This window comes from Podarcis cretensis (genome assembly GCF_951804945.1).
Source record: "Podarcis cretensis genome assembly, chromosome: 3".
Lineage (NCBI taxonomy): Eukaryota > Metazoa > Chordata > Lepidosauria > Squamata > Lacertidae > Podarcis > Podarcis cretensis.
This window is the reverse complement of record NC_137172.1, coordinates 50971312-50989358: the sequence shown is the minus strand read 5'-3', so window position 1 is coordinate 50989358 and position 18047 is coordinate 50971312. Positions and strand designations below refer to the sequence as shown.

At 42.1% G+C, this 18047-nt stretch overlaps 1 protein-coding gene across 1 annotated transcript in view; it reads right to left on the bottom strand.

Moving 5' to 3' along the window:
* Positions 1-6335: 6335 nt before the first annotated feature.
* Positions 6336-18047, bottom strand: part of THBS2 (thrombospondin 2) — a 48247-nt gene continuing 36535 nt past the window's right edge. Inside the window, exons 18-22 of the mRNA XM_079971325.1 lie at positions 16732-16959; positions 15660-15931; positions 14651-14748; positions 11132-11271; positions 6336-9878 (exon numbers count right to left, since the gene is read on the bottom strand). Of these exons, the coding sequence (XP_079827451.1) occupies positions 9871-9878; positions 11132-11271; positions 14651-14748; positions 15660-15931; positions 16732-16959 (746 nt within the window). The 3' untranslated portion in view covers positions 6336-9870. The remainder of the gene's footprint in view (positions 9879-11131; positions 11272-14650; positions 14749-15659; positions 15932-16731; positions 16960-18047) is intronic.

The window sequence follows — 18047 nt, the reverse complement described above, 5'->3', positions numbered from 1 at the left end:
CTCTCACAAAAGGAAAAAGCACAGCTGTTCAATAAAAAATATTTATGACTGGCAATTTTGAAGTGTTCTATAATTTACATTTTAGCAGAATTTCCAAAGGCAAACAAACAACATTTCCTATTATTATTATTATTATTATTATTATTATTATTATTAAAATCTGTGCCAAGCATGTGTTTCCATCATCTCAATTCAAGCACAACATGCTTTTTGGGCGAGGACGCAGATGAAAAATCCAAAACAAAACCCAAAGCAAGTTCAACCCTTGATAGCATGGAACGGAAAAGTTAACCTACATTTGACTTGTTATTTTATCAACTTTGGGGCACCTGAAACGGATGCAAAAAGCCAGTGGCAGAGCAGAGTTTAAGATAGAAGAATGAACAGTATCAGAGTCCATGGAAGGCATTTGTGTGCCAGGCCCTGGAATGGGCGAATGCCGCCAACATTAACAATAATTTTTACATTAATTTGTTGCATTTCTATTCCATTAAGGGAAAAAATATGTATAAACCATTAAAGCAGCCAGTGCTTTAAATTAAATAGCTGGAGCTAATCTTCAGCCCAGGTATAGCATGTTATTTCAAGCACTGACTGAATACCACTCCTGAAATATTGGTTCACTATTTTCAGCTTGTGGGCTTGTATCATAATAATGGTGGACAGTCCTTTCGCATGCCTAAGAAGAACCTCTAGTCCATCTTTGTGGAAAATAGTGCAGTTAGTAACAGGACACACATTGTTTGCAGCCTTCTGTTTTAAAAGTTCCCCTTTGGAAATTGGAAATAGTATTTATTGGGATATAGGCTGCCGTGTGTATGTTCATATACAATTCATCTGTGGAAGGTATGCATGTGCTCGTTCCTCCTGGTGGCTTCACATCTCTGCTCTTATAAAACCGTCAGTTTTTCTATTGAAGACCTGCCTGTTTTCCTAGAATTTCTCAGGAATGTTCCTCAGTGGCTGCGTTTATTGTTGAGATGGAATATGTGCTACATTTGGTTATATGCTGCAATCGGGTTCTTTTCCTGTGGGTTTGCTTTTGAATTACAGTGTGCTTTTAAAGTATTAAAGGGAGCTCTGGTTTGCAGCTACTTCTGAAATAAGGCCACCATGTGTGAGGGGCCCATATGGCAGCTTGCAGGACTCCTGTCTTGACAGATGGAGTGGAAACCAAGGCAAGCAGGAATTTGATGGGCTACTGTACTTTTCCTGGCAACAGAGCCTTTGTTGCTTCCTGTGGGTCAGACTTAAGTCCACGAAGAACTTCAGCATTTCTGTCCTTTTCCACTGAACACAAGGGACACCTGCAAGGTGGTCGCTCAGAAATAGGAAACAAGGACATTTATATGCTTGCACTGAATGCTAATGTACTGGTGCCAGATCTGTCCCACCATTTGGCGCTACCAGTTGCTATGGACTGAAGCTACTCTTCTACCAAACCAGTTTGCAAAGTATATGCCTGCTAATATCCTCCCTGCTTCATCAGTACAGTGGTACCTCAGTTGTTAAACGTAATCCATTCTGGAAGACAGTCCAACTTCTGAAACGTTCGACAACCGAGGCACAAAGGGTTGGTTGCAATGTCAGTGGAGAAAATTGGGGGGAAACGCAGCGGAAGCTGTTCAACTTCTGAGGCACGTTCAAAAACTGAAGCAATTACTTCTGGGTTTTCGGCATTTGAAAACCAAAACGTTCAGCTTCTAAGATGCTCGAAAACTGAGGTAAAAAAGGCAAAGGTAAAGGGACCCTGTATTAACTTCTGTGTTTTAGGAGCTGAGGGGGTAGAATCTGGAAAATTCCCAGTTCAATCACTCTGTTTCATCTGAATTGGGCAAAGTGGTTCAGGTGCTAGCCTAGTGCTTGAAAGTGGTGGCAGGCTGGATGTGAAACAATAGTTTTTATTTAAATTTATATACTGCCCTTCATCCAAAAATCACAGGGTGATTTATAGCATAAAAATACAAAATGAAAACACAAGATACATATTATCAGTGGGGGATTTTCTGGAGAGACACAGGGGTATGCATAACCCTAAACATTTTGTGAATCTAAGTTTAGCCTCATTGAGGGGCAGTATTTGAATATGAGTAGGGAAATGAGAGTACCTCTAAACATTTTTTTAGGGGAAAAAGCACTGCATAATATAATAATGAAACCATAAACAATACCCCCAAAAAAGAAACACATTTGCAAGCTACATTTTCACCTGGCATATCCTTACATATCTTTAGGTGCCAGGAGAGAGTATTCCACAAACAAGGAGCCACCGCAGAAAAGGCCATTCTCATGTTGCCACCCTCAAGACCTCTCATGAGTGCAGGGTCTGGGTTGGTTCGTATGAAGAGAGGGTCCGGGTTGGTTCGTATGAAGAGAGATTCCTGAGCTGTTAAAGACTTTATAGGTCAAAACCAGCACTTTGAATTTGAATTTGGCCCAGAAACTCATTGGCAGCCAGTGCAGCTGGGTAGTTGGGCCAGGATTGGTTTAATATGCTCAAACCATCTTGCCCCTGTGGGCATCCTGGCTACTGAATTTTGCATCAACAGATGTTTGTGAACCATTTTCAGAGTCAGCTCCCATGTATAACATGTTGCAGTAATCTATCATAGATAGGCTTGCCACATGTCTGGAAAATTCCGGACATGCCAGGAAATTGGATGCCTAAAATGGCATCTTGGGGAAAATTTTGAATTTTAAGAGATGTCCAGAATTTCCCATATTTTCTGCTGAGCAGCGGAAGGAAAGTACCCCCTTATATGGGAGACCCAAAGCGTGCTTGCTTTTTGATAGACTCTGTGGAGATAGTTACAGATAGGTAGCCGTGTTGGTCTGTGGAGATATACACTGAAAGTACAGTGGTACCTCTAGTTACCAACTTAATTCATTTGGAGGTCCGTTCTTAACCTGAAACAGTTCTTAACTAGAGGGGTGCTTTCACTAATGGGGCCTCTTGCTGCTGCTGCGCCGCCAGCACACGATTTCCATTCTCATCCTGGGGCAAAGTTCTCATCTTGAGGTAACTCTTCCAGGTTAGTGGAGTTTGTATCCTGAGGCATTTGTAACTTGAGGTACCACTGTAAATCTTTTCTTCCTGACATGTAGGCTGCCTATGTACAAACCAAATAGAAAAAGCTGCATGGGAGGGGTTGAAGTTTATCCCATCCTGAATGTAGCTAACAGTAACTCATACATCAAGAATCCATGAGGCAAAACTGTAATGTTTGCATGTGTTTATTGCCCAGTCCAGATTCAGGTAGTGGAGCAACATATGTGACTCTAATTGATGCAACCTCAGCTTCCCATGAATATAAAATGAAAATGGTATTAGCAACCTACATCAAAGGTTTCTTGTGATACTTTAAACTGATAATAATGGTTAACTCAACCTTTCTCTTTTTGTGTGATATATTGACAATGTCTCAGAGACAAACTATGAGTTGACAAGCCTCTATATATACAGTACGCCAATTTGGCTAGCTCCTCTGCATTTGTTTCATAATGTAAACTTTCATACAGTGAAATGAAAACAGATGTGGGGGGGGGGGGAGAATTCCATCACTCAAGTTTCTGAACAGTGACCTGTAATGATTGTGTATTGGCAAAAGGGGGGCAAAGGTGCTCTGAGAAAGTTGTTTCTTCTATAATTCTGTGTTAGCGCTCTCCAAAGTTTCATATTTTTTAACAAGGATTACACTACACTGAATTTGTTGTCCCTAATGACCATTAAGAATGATGGAGGTTAGTACTCTACAATCTGACAGTATGTGATAATGACTAATACTTGTCATATATCCAAAATTATGCGGGCCAAACATTTGTACACTAACCAATTTGGCAAGTATTTGCAATAGTAATAACTTTTACAGTGCCAAGAAACAGCATTACTGTATTCAGTATGTTGTACTTTAAGAATAGTATGCTTGCATTATCAGTTCCTATCCGCATTGTCATAAACTATGCGTTTGGATTTCTCTAATGTCATGAGGGACAATTAAGAACACAGCAAAGAAAAGAAAAGCATATTAATGATTTCCAATGATGATAGGTCTACACATTGTCCTGATTTTTTTCAGACTCCCTCTCTGTGTGCCAAGATTTTTAACATTATAATATCTTTTAACAAATATATTCTCAAACACAACATACTTAATTATTGTTTGTTTAGGTTTTAGGTAACAGTGCTGCTTCAGCTGTTGAACATGTAAGTTATTCTTGGTCACATCTGGAACATCTGCAGAGCGAGTTCCAATGGTTAGAAGAAGATTGCTCATAGTAGAATACTCATTCATTTTAAAAAAGCAGATAGCTGGATATGTGTCCACTTCTAGCTCTTTTCAGGTGATCAGTCTAGAGTAACAGGGTTTTCATTTTTATTGTTGAAGCTGAACAAGACTGGCTCTAGAACAGGATGGATGGGAGACTACCTGTTAGCCATTTGTGCTCTCCTAGAATTGAAGTTATAAGTGTGACTGTGCGGGTAGAAGTACAGTGGTACTTCCGGAGCCCCGTTCGCATCTAGAGGTAAACATAACTAGCGACGGCACATCTGCGCACGCGTCGCTTTTCGCCTCTTCTGTGCAAGCGCATGACGTCATTTTGAGCGTCTGTGCATACACAAGCGGCGAAACCTGGAAGTAATGCGCTCCGTTACTTCCGGGTTGCCGAGGAGTGCAACTCGAACGCGCTCAACTCGAAGCGTATTTAACCCGAGGTATGACTGTAGCTGTGAGATTGGCTGCTGAATCTTTTCAGGATCAGGTCTATGGCAGTATTGGTTCTACAGTAGAGCCAGAAACAAAGTTTCTGAAAGAAAACAACTTGCTTTGTGGTACAAGGAATCCTGTGGACAAGTCTACCTCCCAGTTCTTTCCACACCCATGTGCAGAGATTGCTGGGAGGCCAAGCCCAGTGAGGTCCAGGCAGTTGCTTCAGTCTTTGGTATAACTCAACTCAGCTTAGTGGGGCAAGAATCATGAATTTCCCTATCCTATGCCAATGGAGAAATTGTTTTGCTTTATCTAGATTTGAGGATTTTTGCAGGGTGGCAGCCAAATCCTGGCTAACCAATACAGTGGTACCTTGGGTTGCATACGCTTCAGGTTACATACGCTTCAGGTTACAGACTCCGCTAACCCAGAAATAGTACCTCGGGTTAAGAACTTTGCCTCAGGATGAGAACAGAAATCGTGCTCCGGTGGCATGGCAGCAGCAGGAGGCCCCATTAGCTAAAGTGGTGCTTCAGGTTAAGAACAGTTTCAGGTTAAGTACGGACCTCCAGAACGAATTAAGTACTTAACCCAAGGTACCACTGTATATGTTTCAAAAGCGTAAGATTTTTCTGTGTCGGGCTGAGTTTAGTTTCTGATAGTGCATCGACTTTAGTGTTGTGCAGGCATCCTCAGCCCACCAGCTGTTTTGAGACTACAATTCCCATCATCCCTGACCACTGGTCCTGTTAGCTAGGGATGATGGGAGTTGTAGTCCCAAAACAGCTGGAGGGCCGAGTTTGGGGGTGCCTGCTGCAGTGGATTGTGAGGTTAGCAAAGTTGGTTGGAGCATGGCACTGAAAACCACAAGGCTGCAGGTTCGATCCCCATTTATGGACAGCTGCCTATTCCTGCCTGGCAGGGGTTTGGACCAGATGATCTTCACGGTCCCTTCCAACTCTACAATTCTTTGATTCTAGGTCTAGCTAAATGGATTCTGATAAACGTGCACAAATGAGAGCAGTTTTCATACTGTGAACAACAAACCTTAGTCATAGAGAGGAGAGGGTGGGGTGGTGGGGTGGAGCTGCCATTCTGACGCCAGTATCACTGCTGCTTACCAGGGTCAGACTATGTGAATATACCAGCAAAAGTGCTGTCCTGATTCTGCCAGTACACCCATGCATCCTGAACCTTACCACAGCCCAGCTAGCGGCAGCAATGCCTGTGTCAGAAGGGCAGCTCTATGGCACCATGCCAGCTTCTGGGTATCTGTTCAGAAAAGATGAGCCTAGGGAAGAAATCCATCCATTGTGCAGATGCTGATAAAAACAGCTAAAGCTCTTAATCTTCTGAGCACTGAAAAATAAATAAAGGAAATACTGTCCACCACGAATGTCTCCAGCACAAGTTGCTTCCAAATGCCTGGGGTTCCACGGGAGGATAATTCTGACATTGGTCAATCCTCACTGGATATATAATAGGATCAAACTGAATTCTATTGCTACCAATTCTGGCTGTTTAAGATCATATGTTTGGTTTCAACAATGAATTCCAAAAGAGGGGTTTCTTGGGTTTGGTTGGTTGTGGTATATATATTAAGCTATGTGAAAGTAAAGAGAACACTTTGAATAAAACCTTTTTACAGTTTATTGTCTATTATTAAAATGTATAAAAATGAAGATTTGAATAACTGAGGGACATTAAATGGTGAAATTCTATCCGTGCAAACAAATAAATAGTTATTTACAGTCTTTGGCAAAACAGAATGTTAAGTCTTGTTGGCATCTTGTGCTTATCCACATATATTCTTTCTCCCCTCCCCACCATCTCTCTCTCTCTCTCTCTCTTTCTCTCTCTCTCTCTCTCTCTCTCTCTCTCTCTCTTTCTCTTTCTCTCTCTCTCTTTCTCTCTCTCTCTCACACACACACATTCACACATACAAAGGAAAAAGGAAACAGTCATAAATAATTTACATAGTATAGGCAAATATGGTACAATCAAAATATTAACATCTTAGTCCCATCGCTGATGTCTTCTTTTTATTTGAAGGATACAATAAGCATTATTACATGAATGAAATTTCCCTCACTTCTCTCTGGGACTTGGGGCTACACTTTTAGAAATACTAAAAATATGAATTGCAAAAAAACACTCTGAACAAGCTTTTTTTTTTAAAAAAAAAAAATCTCATTAAGAGGCCTTTTAAAAAGGTTGTTAATATGGCAAAACTAAGAATGTGCAATAAAGCCAGAAGCACTGGATTCTTGATAAAGGTATATAACATCAAAATCGATTTAGAAATTGGTTTGAAAACAAGCCTGGCTGTGAGTGCAGCAGCTGAGATGCTAATATAGAAGCCTCAGCTACAGAAGCTGTCACATTCATTCTGATGCAGCGGTAGGGACAGCCCTGAGCTTGAATTGCATCCTTTTGCATCCATGAAGACGCTTTGACAATTGTGTGACTGGAAGTACTCATCTGTGGCTGAATTCTTTTGCCACAGTCCTTCTTGGGACATCCACATGCATATCCCTGGCTGGCTGCAAAAGTTTGCACATGATTCCCCAGCCTCACCAAGCAGCCAGGCTTTAATACATATCTTAATGTGGATTCTGACATGGCAGCTGTTTGTGACAGAGAATGGATTCTGCGTCCTCCTGACTCCAGCCCAACAGCTGATTGGGCAGGTTTCTAGATTCTTCTTTTGCAATCCAGAGAGATACATGCAGCAGAGTGCACAGAGGACTCAGCAACAAGGCCATTGTTCTCTTCTCTTAGTAATGCTCATCCACGAACAAAACCACACCAGCAAGTTTACCTCATGGGCAAAGTTCATTCAATTTAAAATAACAAAAAAAGAGTGTTAAATATGTGCATACTATTGTATAATGGAATAACTGTTGTATCTGGTTAGGATAAAGGCTGACATACCTTCAGCATTCTTTTCTTTAAAAGTCCTATATACAGCAGACATACGTAAAAAATAATAATACAAAAATGGTGGGCAATAGTAAATATCAAGGTTCCACTTAGAAGGTCTCGAGGGCTACTTAATTATTTGGCAATTTTCAGATCAATTTAAGATTATTGTGACATATAATTACATATATAACATATATTCACCGGTTGGACCATTAAAGGCATTATGTAGTCATCTCTTCTGTGAGTTCTTCCATGGCTAATGTGCTCTATGGCATGCTTTCAAATAAATTACTGGAGAACGTAGCCGCGCATCGCAATAAATAAATAGCACCGACGTCCTTATAACTGGAACCGTAATATGTTACCAGATTCTTAATGGTAGCATTGCCACCTTATCAGAAACCCAGATCAAAGTTTGGGGTTTCAAAGTGCTTGCTGCGACAGCGTCAGGAAAAAGGTTTCACCTGGCCAGGAACCATTTTCATGGGACACCTTAAGCACGCTGCTGTCCATCAGGTCAATTAGTGCACATTTAAGTTCTCACCACTGCTTAACTTCCTAGACAAAATTCAAAGGGCTGATTATACGCTTTATATGACAGCCACACTTTCTACTTTCCCACCCTCTGGGTTATAAGCAACTAAGTTTTACTCAGAGTGGACCCACTACAATAGTTGTGCCCGTCTATTAATTTCAGAATGTCTGCTCTGACTGTGACTACTAGCATGCATCTCCATGGCTCCCAATGCACACTCATGGATAAAATGTCTCTAAACACAACCTTTCTCTAAACACAACCTTTCATAGTACACTGCATGGTATACAATGATATGCTGAGTGTGTCTTTGAGGCAAAGGCTGAATTCATATGGAAAAGTGGTCATCAAGTAGTTGAACCCATTTTATAAAAAGGAGCATCTACAAGTTTTGGCTGACATCCACAACCTCCCTCCCCAATTTATTACAGGGCAGTCCTAAAGTCACAAGAACAGCTCCAGAGTATAGGATGCTAAGCTTCATATAATGCCAGTTTCCTCCAGAGTGTAGCATATGAAGATGCCTTGTACTAAATCAGACCATTAGTCCATCTACATCCGTATTGTCTACACTGGTAGGTTGCTCACCAGTGACTCAGATGTCCTACCCAAAGATTCTGGGGCATGAACCTGGGATCTTTTGCATGTAACACACATACTTTACCTCTGAGCTGCAGCACTTCCACTAGAAGTATTACTTTGGAGACATATGCAAAATAAACATTTAATAATGTTGGGTTGTTGATGCAGCTGCCCTGCTCCACTCCCCACAAAATTATATGTGAGTAGGATACTAGATGCCTGCCAGCTCCTTCTCATGAGGTATCAAGATTCCCTGATATCCACATACTTTGAATGAACAACCCTGAAATAACTGGCATTTTAATTTGTATGCCCCCAGGAGAATAATTCCAAATTCACTTCTTTAAAACAGAATTGGATACAAGATCTAAAGAGCCCCATTGGATGTTAAGCTGTCGTCGTTCTCTCTGCAGCCTGCTCACGTGCTAGTATTTGTCATTAGAAGAGAAGCATTATTTTAAACTTCAAGCAAGTGGCTTACCTAAAAAGCTGTTAGAAGATTAGTAACATTTGAAGTTTGTGGAGCCATCTTCTGGGGTGGCCGTTGCCTTAGTTTTCCATGGCTTCTTAAATGAGTAGGATATTTACGGTTTGGTCCTTCTCAGTTTTGATGAACTATATCTCCCAGATTTTGTGTCACCAAGGCCCAGCCCTGATCTGAGCAAGTAATGTGGCCTGAAGAAGTGGTCTTTCTTACAACCACTTCCTCCCTCTTGATGTAAGAATACCCCCCTCACATTCTTCCATATCTATATCCATATAAATACATTAAGTAATTACACTTTTACACTTTATATGTAAACGTCATTTTAAAAACAACAACAACAACCCTAAACAAATGACTGAATAAATGTGTCTGCCAAGTTTTCACTCTATACGTCAATCAGTTTTTGCTTCCATGGTGGGTTTGATGGTCACATTTAGGCCCTGTCAGTCCAAGCTCTTAGAAGGCACTGGGGTGTAGAATCGGAGGGATCTCTCCTGGCTGAAGGGAGGCACAAGGTCTGGGGAACATGCCAGAGTTGAAAAATAAGTGAGGGATTTGGAGTACCAGGATGAACAGAGGTGTCTAGTTGAACGGCATCTACAGTACTTTGCTGGTTTTGCAGCAGCTTTACCTCAGACATCTGCAACAGAAAGAAGCAATTGCTAAGTACAATTCCCACATTTGGATTGCATTGCAGTAAACATGGGGGGGGGGAGTTACTTGTGTTTGGACATTTAAATCCCATCTTTCAAAAAGCAAACTTTATAATGCAATAAATATGCACAGTAAAAATCAGGTAAAAACCAATGGGTTCCAATGGGCTGTTATTTATCCCATTTGCATCTTGCCCTTCTGTCAAGGAATGCAGAGCGGCCTGCACAGTATTGACTCATTATTCTTACAACAACACTGTGATGTAAGTTGAGCTAAGAGATAGTGACTTGCCCCAGGGTCACCCAAATTAATGACTGTACTGAAATTTGAACCCAGGTCTCCCAAGTTTGAGACTCTACTCGCACCACTACATTGTCTCTTGCTACTTGTGTTACTCCAGTCCTTTGGACTATATTGCTAGCTACAGAATATATGGTTGATTCTCTGGTCTTGGGTCGCAGACGGACCCAAGGTGATCACGACAAGAGCACTACCACCATGCAAGTATTGGGTAAACGATTCAGAAATTGGTGCCCAAATGCATATTTGGGTTAAAGGTGGGTCCTGGGTCTGAAAAGGTTGAGGATGCCTAAGTTAATTGATGGTCAGGGAAAATGCTTAGCCTTATGTCATAGGTCATATTTGCTTGGGGGGGGGAACATCACATATGAGGAGCGGCACATGAAGTCAGGTTGCCTATTGCATGGAATCTGGCTCTGATTATGACAATTAATTATGCTCAATGCTTTTTTCGGAAGAGAGGGACGCAGGGGTACGCATACCCCTAAACATTTTGTAAGTCTAAGTTTGGCCTCATTGAGGGGCAGTATTTCAATATGAGTAGGAAAATGATAGTACCCCTAAACATTTTTTAAGGGGAAAAAAAGCACTGATTATGCTTGCTCTCGCCTCAAGCTGGATACACACAATTGCTATTAATTGCTATACACATTTGCTATTAAGAAAGCTGTCCCACTGAATCCATTTTCATTCATAATGTAGATTCATATATATAAGATTGTTTAATAAAAGGAATCAAAGGCACTCAGAGGGTTGCTTCACAAATACATGGCCAACACTTGATACTGCAAAATCGGATGACCTGCAAGTTTGAATGAGCCATAAAAGCCTAAAACCCTGCTGGATCAGGTCCATGGTCCCTCCCATTGAAAAAGTCTGCAACCCCCTGCAAACACTAAAGTAGTTATTACCATTATGATGATGAATGCATTAACTTACCTTTGCATTCATACTTGAGGTCAGAGAAGTATACCATCTCTTGTGAAAAGACAAAAAGACCTAATCGCCCACCAGCATAGGTTTTGTCATAGATTGGTCCAGAGTCTGCCATGACCTGCTTTCCTTCGTACACTAAAACCCTTTGAAAGGGGAACAAAGTCTAGATTAGACACCATTCTTGAAATGATACACTTTCTTTCTAGTGGCAGTAAAAGCTCTTATAAGAAAAACAAAGTGACATCAGATTCACACCCAGGTTTGTCTACAACTTCTACCTATCTAACGCACAGTCTGCTCAAACACTCCTCACAGAAGTAGTTTTATGGACACATCTGAAAAAAGATTTCCCAGTTCTGATTTAGGCCAGCCAAGTCCAATGAAGTGAATCTATACTGAGGAGGGGTAAGATGCATATTCTGTTGGAAGCTGCTCAGAGTGGCTTCCAACATTGTTGTTGTTGTTGTTGTTGTCATGAACACAAGTTGAAGAAACAACTCTATAGTCTTGAGGTCACATTGTGCACTGTGCGATCTCTGACAGCTGATGTTATTGTGCATTTCAGCGGAAATTGCTAAATATTCCATAATACATTAGCCTGTTTTCATAAAGAAACATTCCCGCTAACCTCAGACAGTTAATGGTTGGCTTATGCAATGAAATAAGTGGTATACGTGTTCTATTTCAAAGCCCTAGGTTTTGCTGAGAACATAATTATTAGGATTTGTTTGTGGCACTGCTTTCTAGATGTGGGAGCATGGGAAAATATAGCTGTCAAAGGAGGGCTAATTGAATGTGAGAGAAACTCACAGAAATATATATATATATTCCTGCCAGAGAATGGTTACACCACGACAGATTTTAACACCAACCCAGAGAATGTTACCATGCTTGAGCCACATTAAAACTCAGCCATGATTAACTTAAGTTTCACTAACTCCAAAAGGTCAAAGGGATGACAAATTTTCCTGGGAACTGGTTGTCCATACTTGTGTATTCTGGGTGCTGTGTGACTCATGGAGATTGGATGCACATCAGAACGCATCTGGTGTGCATCTGACTTCTGAAAAATGCTCAATTATTCTTAAGAGTCAAATTAGAGTGCAAAAACCTACATGAATTAACAAATGTTACGAGTTTAAAGGTTCTGGATAAGCAACTGTTCAGCGGTGCCAAGAACAGATGGAAGCCTTGCTGTGTGTGAATGATGATCCAGCTATAACCTGGAGAAGTTGAGTTTCTGCTGTGTCCTTATGCGGTTATATGCCCAATAAGTTATATCTTACAACCAGTTGAGAAATCTTCTCTTATATCCTCAAACAATATAGCTAAATCCAGGAAGTAGGCTGGTGTGCTGTATGGCTACATATTCATCCAGAACTACAACAGCTGTACAGTGGTACCTCGGGTTACATACACTTCAAGTTACATACACTTCAGGTCACATACGCTTCAGGTTACATACACTTCAGGTTACAGACTCCTCTAACCCAGAAATAGTACCTCGGGTTAAGAACTTTGCTTCAGGATCAGAACAGAAATCGTGCTCTGGCGGCGTGGCAGCAGTGGGAAGCCCCATTAGCTAAAGTGGGGCTTCAGGTTAAGAACAGTTTCAGGTTAAGAACGGACCTCCAGTACTTAACCCAAGTACTTAACCCAAGGTACCACTTTATTGGGCTAGACCAATCTACCTAGGTTCCCATCTTCAACTGCAGACCGCAATAGCTAACAGCCACCCATATGTGCCCTACAGGTTCTTTTAAGGTGCCAAGATATTTAACCAGAGCCATAATTATCTTTTATGTGGTTGCCCAGGTGGGGACATTATGTGACCCATGAGAGCAGCAAAACAACCGGACTGTACAATGGCGATGGGATAAAATCAGGCCAAATCTTTAACTGACAACAGCAGGCAGGGCAAAGAGTTGGCATGGCACTGGGTCCCACGACCCCTTCATCATTCCACAAGCCCCATGTTGATGGAATGGATCCACTGGGTTTGGATCACTGCAAACCTGTACCATGGGAGTTGGCCAGGGTTGAACCTTGCCATGGTGCAAGTCAAGCAAGCAAGGTCTCACTGAGGGACCAGGGTGCAGATTCCAACCAGGCAGATACCAAACCCACACTTAGGTTTGCTGTGGTCAATCCTCCCCACAGGCCCCTTATGGGGGCCCCCATATACTATGTTGATCCTGACCAATGCCATTTCCACACTCAAACAAAGTTCTTCCACCTAACAAGGAAGCCATAATTTCACTGAGGGAAAGGTGGGAAAAAACCTAACCAAGTGCCAATCAGGTTGAGAGGGTGGGAGGAATTAATTTCCAGCCCTGTCAACCAGTGACCCAAAATTGCTCAGTGAAGGTTCTAACCAAAGGGTGTGCGGGCAGGAAGCTCTCAAAGCAAAATGGCTCTGTGCTCCAGGGGAAGCAGCCTTATATAGACTTCCCCTCCTCTCTGCAGCAAGAGCTCATGGGACAGCTTTTTCCTATGATGAGACCATTGCAGAGAGAAAATTTGCCCAGTATTTTGCTTCAATCTATGGGCTACAGCACTGCCGGGCAAATGTGCTTATTGGGCACATTATATATATAGCATAAGAAAGCCCTCCCTCAAGTGCTCTCTAGTGGGAAATGAGACAATTACCTGTTTGAATGCCCCCCCCCATATAAAAAGCTCCCTACATGTACAGATGCCAGGGAAAACATTCCTCTTCTCCCAGTCCTTTGGCTAATTAAACAATACATGGCCTTTTAAACGGGGGGGGGGGGGGTGCGCTATAGTGGTTGTTTGTTACTATGTTATATATTTTTGTGCTTTTATATTGTAAACCACAAAGGCCCAAACTATATACTATTTCTTAAAAACTTGAATTTGCCTAAAGGACCCATGTGACTGAGTTTACCAATGACAAGAATGTCTGTTTTATTTACTGAATAGGCATATTGCCTGCACCATTCTCACACAATGTCACATTTGCATGGGAGTCCTGACACTGCAGGCATTTTATCATGAAAAAAACATGTGAGAATGGGGGTATTTCACTGAAATAATTTGTGTGAATAAATGTCTGCATGTCTGCATTTAAGCTAAGACTGGCTTCAGATGGACAAATCAGAGCTAACATCACAAGTCTACGAAAATATTTAGAGTTGCCTTAATCTCAATTCCCTTTAGTTCTAAGAAGGGGGAAATCAGTTCTTCCAATCTTCATTTTAGCTTTGTTTTGACATTTTTCTTTTCTTTTTTCAAAAATTCAGATTAGTACAGAAAAACAGTCCAAAAATTTGGAGTTATCATTTTTTTTATCTAATAATGGCTGTGTTTATATGAGCCATTCGAAGGAAATTGAACACATCTGATGGTGTGGAAAGCTGGGGAACACTCCCAAATCTTCCAGTGCCGAAAGTCTGCCATAAATGAAGTGACAGTGCTGGAATTTGGTTACAAACCACTAAATAAAACCTCATTTATGATCAGATGGAAAAGCAATACAGTGTATTACAAGAAATGTCATACTTTATTAATCCCGTCTTAGGCCTGTGGACCAAATGCCACCTGTAAGCGGTGTAATCTTTCCAGCCGATATTCTTGGGGTCGTGCCACAAGGTGCGCACCTGTGGAAGAAGTTAAAAAACAACAACACTTCAGTGAGTGATTTGCATTAACAAGTGGGGCAAATCCAATTCCTATAAACTCTGTCTTTTAGATAGAAACCACAACCCACATTTTAAATGCGCTGCCATAGTTTCTATGCCCCCCTCCAGTTTGGTCAGTTAATATGAGATGTTCATTCTGCAGCTTTCCCAGATAAATGCTGTTGTGATTAGACAGGGAGCAGAGGGAGTGTTGCATATTTTGGGTAGCTGTAAAGGGTGCACTGTCTTTCTACACAAAGGGATCCCTGGGCTGCTCAGGGTTGGATGTAAAAAACCCATTTGGCAAAAGTATTCCCAAGCGCTGTACAGTGTTACCTCAGAAGTCAAACGGAATCCATTCCGGAAGTCCGTTCAGCTTCCAAAACGTTCGGAAACTGAAGCACAGCTTCCGATTGGCTGCAGGAAACTCCTGCAGCCAATAAGAAGCCGCGGAAGCCACCTGGGACGTTTGGGTTCCAAAAAACGATCGTAAACTGGAACACTCATTTCCAGGTTTGCGGTGTTTGGGACCCAAAACATTAGACTTGCAAGGCGTTCGTGATCCAAGGTACCAAACTGTACTTTCTCCTGCAAAGAGCAAGGGACAACAATTTACTAATACGGGAGAAAATAATTGGACACAGGGTCACTATTGAAGTGAAACCTGGAGGTGGAGGCTTCTTGAGTGGGGCAGTTTAATCCCGGCCAAAAGTTTCCAAGACAATATCCAATTAAAAAGAAATAGAATGAAATAAAAACTTGGCCATTGATTGATCATTATAATGAAAGATAGGACCAAAACAATGGTTTCCAATGCTATGTCATGATGGTATATGAGAAGGGGACAATTCGAAGAACACTTAGCTGAATGTGACTCATATACCTCTTACCTGTCCAGGTGTGTTTCCTGTATGCCAAAGGGCATTTCTCAAATGTTCGCCAGTGCCAGTTGTAGAGTTCACTACTTTAAGTGATACCCCTGAGTAACCATAAGCTCTGGTGGGCTTGTCCTCCCAATATGTCTGGGAAATTTGTTTCCACATCAGGACATAGAAGCGACTGCTGGACTGGTAGCCAAAGACAAACCCAGCATAGTCATCATCCCGGTCTGTGTTGACATAGAATGTACCACTGAAGTCAACAGAACTGAACTCATCATAACCTGGAGCAGGGTAGAAAATGTACGGTAGGTGTTCAGTTCCCAAAGGGATTGCAGCTTGCTGAGAATTTGGGCAGAAACAAGCTAGACATTTAGTCTCAGGCACTTGCCATTACTTTCTATTTTGATGCTATTTGATTTGGTTCACCTCTTCTTTCTCCAATCATATTATCAGTTCTTTTTCTAGGCTTTATCAATTACTACCCTTTCTGTTACTTCATACTTGCTTTATAATGAAATCATTTTTAAATAGGCATATTTATTGATGCACATATGGACCTTGATATAGGAAGGACCTTCACATTTTTCAGTTCAGTTCTACAGCCATGAAAAACAAAACTTCAAAATATTTAAAAAGAAAAAAGTGACAATTACAGAATGCTTTTGAAATGCCTGTATACCACATGCAAGAGCAATATTATGGGTTATGTCCTACAGCCTGATGCAGAAAGATTAATACATTCCATCCAGTCATACACACACACACACACACTCCAATGTAAATCATCTATGAATGCTAACTTGTTATTAGGCAGCTTTTTATTATTGCCAAACATTCCTCAGACGTTATCTGTGCTTCCAACTTTTCCAAATCCATTTCAGAATGTTAAGTTTAGAAAGAGATTCTTAAACTGAACATATAAACTGCCTCATAATATGCTATGAGGGTCTGTTTCAAGAAAACAAAGTCCAAAAAGCTACTGGGGTCATGGAAGCCCTTGTGAAACACTGAACTATGTCCTCTTGGTGTAATTCTGTTCATATCATCAATTAATCAATTGATTAATTTGAATCATACTCACCTACAGCTATGCCAGGATCTGAGTTAGCCGTCTGTACCAGTTCTTTGCCCTGATGTCGAATAACCCAATTTGGGTCAATCTGAGCTGTTCCTTTAGGATCCAATGGGACCATCTGGAACTTTCTGAAATCAGTTTCACTAATGGCATCATTTTCAGGGCAAACATCAAAAATATCTGGGACTTTGTCATTGTCAAAGTCATCTTTGCAGATGTCACCTCGGCCATCACCTAAAAAGCACACAAAACATTGAATGATTTTCACGTTATATTCACACATCTCTCTTTCTGTAGGAAGAAGCCATGTTTGACAGGAAGGAAGGAAGCAGCCATGCCACCTTCTTAGACAACAGAATTAAATTTAAGGGAAGAAGGGCTACCATCTTCCATTCCAGGGGAATGGAATGGATACCGCAGTGGGTGCGTTGCAAGGGACCTTGGTGGGTGACTACTCCAACCTTCTGTGCAAGATGGGATCTGCAGAGCAGACAGGACTGTGCAAATCTGGGGATGGGCCTAGGCCATCTGGGAAATCAGTTGCTGACAAAAACAAATGACTCCCTTATAACCTAACAAGCCAGGAGAACCACAATATTAAAAAGGAGCTTTGGAATTTTAAAACTCCATATTATCTCCATGTCATCAGATGCCTTCAGCATTGTTCTGTCATGAATACTTAAGACTGTGACCATGTACAGTGGTGCCCCGCAAGACGAATGCCTCGCTAAACGAAAAACCCGCAAGACGAAAGGGTTTTCCGATTTTTTTAGCGGCTTCGCAAGACGAATTTCCCTATGGGCTTGCTTCGCAAGACGAAAGCCCATAGGGAAATCTCCGGGGACAGCGGGGAAGCGCAGCGCGCCTTCTCCTCTGTTCCCGGACCTGTCCTAAGGCTTGGGTGGGAGGTCCGGGAACAGAGGACAAGGCGCAAAGGGCTTCTCCTCTGTTCCCGGGGCTTGCGGTGGGAGGAGGGTTTTTCCTCCCCACCGCCAACATTCAGAAGGCTGTTCTGAAGGCTGGCGGTGGGAAGAAAAGCCCTTCTCCCCCGCCAGCCTTCAGAAGAGTTCCCGCCTAGGCTGCGGATAGCAGCCTGCTGCCCCGCGCGAGGGCAGACATTCGCCGCTTGGGGAGCCCTGCAGGGGAAGTCCTTCAGGGCTCCCCAAGCTGCGAATGTCTGCCCCGCGCGAGGAGCGCTCTGCTTAAGAGCGCCCCTCGCGCGGGGCAGCAGGCTGCTATCCGCAGCTTGGAGAGCCCTCTGGACCTCTTCTGAAGGCTGGCGGGGGGCAAAAGTCTTTGTCCCCCCTGCCTGCCTTCCCGGG